Consider the following 5,914-nt stretch of genomic DNA (forward strand, 5'->3'; position numbering starts at 1 on the left):
TGTTTGTCTCTCTCTGACTTGCTTACTTGGCATGATGGTCTCAGGTGTCGTCCAAGTTGTGCAAACGGTAGTTTTCTCGTGGCTGAATCTCTCTACGTAAAAGCTTTGTGGTGAGAGATTTTCCTTTCGTCGTTCAGATGTGCACAAGGCTCTGGACAACACTCCTCAAGGTCCAGCCGGCCAACCGGGAGCATCAGCGTTACCTGGAAGTTTCTTAGGAATGGGGACTCCAGCACGGGGAGAGGGAGGAGGAGGAGGAGAATTTGAAAATGCTGAAGACCCAAATCCATGGATCCCCACTTGCTTCACAGTAAGATCTCCTGGGGGCTTTAAACCATCACCCATGCCCCGTCTCCATCTGCAGAACTTCTGATTCAGATGGTCTGGAGGGGCAGCCAGAACACAGAGATTTCTTTTTTTTAAGTTCATCTGGTGATCCTAATTTGCAACCAAGGCTGGGAACCCCTGAGCGAATCACTGAAGGACTCAGCTGAAGGAAAGAAAAAGAAGCTGGTGGTCTTGGGCGCCCCCTCTCGGCAGGAAGCTGTACAACTCGGCTCCCAGCGACCGCAGACGCGTGGAAAGCCTCGCGGCCCAGGCAGGTGTCAGATAAGCCGGCGGCGCAGATCTGAAGTCTGGAGGACGTGTGCCCTCTCCCCCGCCAAAAAAATACATTTTCAGGAGAAATGCCCATCTTGATCCCTAATTCCACGCAGAGCTGTTGCTCAGGTGTTTCCACTTTTTGGAAACCTGTGATTTGTGTAACCCTCACATAGCACTTACCATGTACCAGGTACTGACCTAAACACTTCACAAATAGTAACTCGTCCACATCGCTGCCCTTTGAAGTCAGTATTATTATTACCTCGGATCTGCTAATGGGGAAACTGAGGCGCAGAGATTTTTGTTTAGTAGTTTGCCTCTCTCTGTAAAGTGGGGGGAAGGGGGCAGGGTTTAAAGACCAGCAGCTAATCATTGCCTTGTTGCCTCTAATCATGATGCTCTGTCCTCTTTGCCGCGGTATCCACGAACCTAGTATCTATTATGTGCCAGACACAATAGGGGAAACTGAGGCCAACAAGCTCCAGCCTCCATTTCTACTGTTGCAGATGAATCTTAGACCTCACAATTTCCCAGACTCCTGCTCAGCCACTGCAGCATCTCAGACATCTGGGTTCAAATCGAGCTCTTGCGCCATCCTAGCTGTGTGATTTGGGGCATATTACTTCACCTCTCTGAGCCTTTATTTCCCCATCAGGAAAAATGAACTTAGTACCATCAAGATGCAATGAAAATTGACCTGACCCCCATTCCAAGCTGTCATCTGACACCCTTTTCACTCACCATGATGATTCTTTAGGGGCAGGGGCGGGGGAGAATGTTTATTTTTGTCTTCAATGGCTGTAACCTAAATTCACCAAAATATTTTTTAAGGGCTCAAGGGTCCATCCTGCAGATCTGTTGAATGATATGGAATAATGAAAAGTACCTCCCCTTCTGCACATACCTGTATCACCATGGATGCCGAAGGCTGGGCTCTGAACACCAGCTATTCAATTCTTTATGTAACAGTCTGTCTGAACTAATCGTATCTTTCGAACATGCTGACGCTTAAAACTCTATTACAACCTCACACTCATTAGGGTAGCTATAATTAAAAAGCAAAAAGCAAAAAAAAAATTTTTTAAAAGACAAAAACAAATGTTAAGGACGTGGAGAAACTGGAACCGTCTACATTGCCAGTGGGAACATAAAATGGTGCAACCACTATGGAAAATAATATGATGGTCTCCAACAATATTCTGACACATGCTTCAGCGTGGTAGAACTTTGAGCACATTGGGCTCTGTGAGATAAGCAAGTCACGGAAGGACAGTAGGAGTCCGCTCCCAGGAGGTCCCTAGAAAAGTCACATCCACAGCGACGGAAAGTAGATGGTGGCAGCCAGGGCTGGGAGGGGCGAGGGGAGTTGTTTAATGCAGACAAGAGTTCATTTCTTGCACATACATTATCCAGAAGGGGGCGTACTGGGGAAGAAGGGATTGCCTCAAATAAGGACCGCGGACTCCACAACACATCAGGAGAGTTGCCTCAAAACCCACTTCTGGTGGTGTTAGTATCACCTGTTAGTAAAACCAAATTAAGTGTGTGTGTGAGTGTGGAATGCTAGAAATTTCCAGCACTAGGGCTGAATGTCACAGGAAGATGGAAGTAAGAAGGTGTCATTTACTAGCAGTGTCCAGATTTAATCCTGGCCCAAGACAGGTTGCGTTTTTATTCTTGTTTGTGATCTGCTACAGGATTTTGGAAATGTTCATTTACTTAGCTGTTTATTGAGGGGCTGTGTCCTTCCCCACCTCCAGCTTTATTGAGATGTAACTGACATATAACATTGTGTGAGTTTACGTCGCACAATGTGCTGATTTGATATATATATCGATTGTAAAATACTTACCATTAAAAATAGAATTACCAATAGCTGGAATAACGTGGAAGCAATCCAAATTCAACAACAGATGAATGGATAAGCAAAATGGGGTGTACACACACAATGGAATATTATTCGGCCTTAAAAAGGAAGGAAATTCCCTGATTCTGCCCTGCTCCCTATTTGGATCCTACAGAGACCTCTCCAGAAGAAGTCCCTGGAGAGAAGACAGACACCCCTTCATCACCACCACCGTGCAGTAAAGAGAGGGAAGGGAAATCAGGGCAGGCTTCCAAGTGGAGGTGACATCTTGCTGAGATTTGATGAAGCAAATTCCTGCTCTGCAGCAGTGGGGCAAGGAGACTGTTCCAAGTGTGGGGAAGAGAAGAGGGATCAAAGAACAGTATGGGGGGTAAATGTGCCTCTCCTTGCCCCCCCCCCGGCAGGCTTTTGTTTCCTTTGGGAAACCAGTAAAGCACACCAGCTAGCCAATCTCCTTCTGATAAATATTTTAAGAGTTAATATTTTAGTTTTTAATTTTTTTTTTGAGAGAGAGACAGAGACAGAGCATGAGCAGGGTAGGGGCAGAAAGAGAGGGAGGCACAGAATCTGAAACAGGCTCCAGGCTCCGAGCTGTCAGCACAGAGCCCAACACGGGGATTGAACCCACGAACTGCGAGATCATGACCTGAGCCGAAGTCGGACACTTCACTGACCAAGTCACCCAGGCGCCCCATAGGGTTAATATTTTTAATGAAATTAATTTTAAGATGAAATTCTAAGGGGCCTATGACCAGCTCTCCCTTACCACACTGTAAAGAGCTTCAAAAGGAAGCCCCAAGAGAAGCGTCTTGGGTCGTCCTGGGTTTGGATCAGAGGTCTCTCCTTGGGCACCCTCTAGCCTGCTTCTCCCAATTTGGGGGGAAATCCAGAACATGAGTATCCTGACGGCTTTCTGGGAGAGGCTCAGCCCCCTCCCCACCCCTCCCCTGCATTGTGAAGTCTTTTGAAGGGGGCGGCAGGCAGGGTGATGTCATAGACCACTGGCTCCCCCCTCTCTACGCATGCGCCTGCCCTGCTCAGGCCTCGGCCTTTTCTCCTGACACCCCTGCGCCCCTGAAGAAAGCAGGCAGCCATCTGCGTCCATGGACGCGAATCAGTCCAGCTCCACGAAGCCCCAGCCCTCCCCGGAGGCCCCCAGGCCTGGCGGGAACTCCAGCGCCGTCGAGGCCACCAACACCTTGCAGCAGGAGGCCCCCAGCACGGTGGGCGACAAGTTGCCACCAAAGACGGGCGCGGTGGTCATCGACATGGGCACGGGCACCTGTAAGGTGGGCTTCGCGGGGCAGGCCCGGCCCACCTACACGGTGGCCACCATCGTGGGCTGCCAGCCCGGGAGGCCGTCCGCCACCGGGCCGCCGCGGCTGGAGACTTTCATCGGCGAGGCGGCCCGCGAGCGCCCCCAGCTGACGCTGGTGCAGCCGGTGCGGAGCGGCATCGTGCTGGACTGGGACGCGGCCGAGCTCATCTGGCGCCACCTGCTGGAGCACGACCTCCGCGCGCCGCCGCGCGACCACCCGCTGCTGTTCTCCGACCCGCCCTTCAGCCCCGGCACCAACCGCGAGAAGCTGGTGGAGGTGGCCTTCGAGTCGCTGCGCTGCCCGGCCATGTACGTGGCCTCGCAGTCGGTGCTGTCGGTCTACGCGCACGGGCGCGTCAGCGGGCTGGTGGTGGACACCGGCCACGGCGTCACCTGCGCCGCGCCCGTCTTCCAGGGCTACGGTCTGCCGCACGCCGTCGAGCGCCTGGACCTGGCGGGCGCGCACCTGACCGCCTTCCTGGCGGAGGTGCTCCTCGGCTCGGGCCTGCAGCTCGGCCAGCACGACCTGGACGCGGTCGAGGCCATCAAGCACCGCTACTGCTACGTGGCGCCCGACTTCCTGCGGGAGCAGGCGCGCCGCCAGACGCTGAAGCTGCCGGACGGGCGGACGGTCACGCTGGGCAAGGAGCTGTGCCAGGTCCCCGAGCTGCTGTTCAGTCCCCCGGACATGCCGGGGCTGTCGCCCGTGGGCGTCCCCGCCATGGCCGCACGGAGCCTTCACAAGGTGCCCCTGGAGGCGCGCGCGGACGTGGCCCGGAACGTGCTGCTCTGCGGCGGCTCCTCGCTCTTCCAGGGCTTCGAGGGCCGCTTCAGGGCCGAGCTGCTGCGCACGCAGCCCCCGGAGGCCCACGTGGTGGTGGCGGCGCAGCCTACCAGAAACTTCTCGGTGTGGATGGGGGGCTCCATCCTGGCCTCGCTGCGCGCCTTCCAGACCTGCTGGGTCCTGCGGCAGCAGTACGAGGAGCAGGGACCCCACATCGTGTACCGCAAATGCTACTGACCCGGGCGGCGCGGCGGGGGCTGCGGGGGCTGCGGGGGCAGGGGCGGGGCGGGGGAGGGGGCACTAAAGCTTCCAACACCCACCCGGCTCTGTCCTGCCTGAACCCAGCGCCCAGCCCGGTCCGCTCCTGGACCCACCCCGACTCACCCTGGGTTCTGACCCCACCAAGGTCGGCCTCCCAGACCCCCTGGTTCTTTCCTGTAACACCAGCAAGAACGCCCAGCCCAGGAGGCTGCGGGGTCGTGAGGCGAAACTTCCCATTCTTCCCACAAGGGGGCAGCACCTCCAAGTTCAAGGCTCTGGGACCAGGCAGCACTTTGAGAACCACAGACTGCAGCAAACCAGTCCTCCCAGACCTCAAGGGAGATCCACCCCACACAGCGGTGTCAGGGCACTGGCAGACACACACACACACACACACACACACACACACACACACACACACACACAAGGGATGTGGGACAGGCTGGGTCCTGATGCTACAGGAAGTGAGGAGAAGCAGACACCACCACCACCCCCAACCCGGGTGGCTAAGTGAACTCTCATTTAGACCAGACTGAGGGCTGCCCAACTCCAGACCTTCCCTGACGCGGAATTTTCTCTACAGCTCTCGTAACACGTGCGCCTCCCCTTGGCACCCGCACCCGCACCCCCACCCCCCACCGATAGGGAGCACACTACCTCGCGTGTGCTGTTAGGAAATTCACTTCCTCCCAGGAGTTGTAAGTAAACCTCTGCACTCCGCCTGCCCCACACCCTCCCCCCACACCCATGCGGAGCACTGAGGACCCCGGAGACCCCGAGCTTCCCCATGCCCACACCCCCCCACCATGGATCCTTCCAGGAGGATGGGGGATGGGGGCTCCATCCCGCACAGGCTGTGTGCATTCCTGTCCTGTGTCCTGGGAGATCAGAACAAGGCACAGGGACTCTGTATCATGTGCCGCAAAAGCAGAGTTTAAGGAGATCAGTGTATGCCAAGTTGACCAGAAGTGGTAAAATTTTGCGTTGTCAACTTCACTAGGCTACGGTGCCGATATTTGATCAAACACCATTCTAGATGTTGCCATGAAGGTATTTGTTCATTGAGATTAACATTTAAATC

The 5,914-nt window shown here is 54.9% G+C and overlaps 1 protein-coding gene across 1 annotated transcript; it reads left to right on the forward strand.

Annotated features, from left to right (window-relative positions):
* Positions 1–3,506: 3,506 nt before the first annotated feature.
* On the forward strand, positions 3,507–4,829 carry ACTL9 (actin like 9). Its single transcript, XM_039251624.1, has one exon. The coding sequence runs from the start codon at positions 3,574–3,576 to the stop codon at positions 4,807–4,809; it is 1,236 nt and encodes a 411-aa protein (XP_039107555.1). The 5' UTR covers positions 3,507–3,573; the 3' UTR covers positions 4,810–4,829.
* The last annotated feature ends 1,085 nt before the right edge of the window (positions 4,830–5,914 follow it).

Source organism: Hyaena hyaena, unplaced genomic scaffold, assembly GCF_003009895.1.
Source record: "Hyaena hyaena isolate Hyena2069 unplaced genomic scaffold, ASM300989v1 scaffold_396, whole genome shotgun sequence".
In the NCBI taxonomy this organism is placed as follows: domain Eukaryota; kingdom Metazoa; phylum Chordata; class Mammalia; order Carnivora; family Hyaenidae; genus Hyaena; species Hyaena hyaena.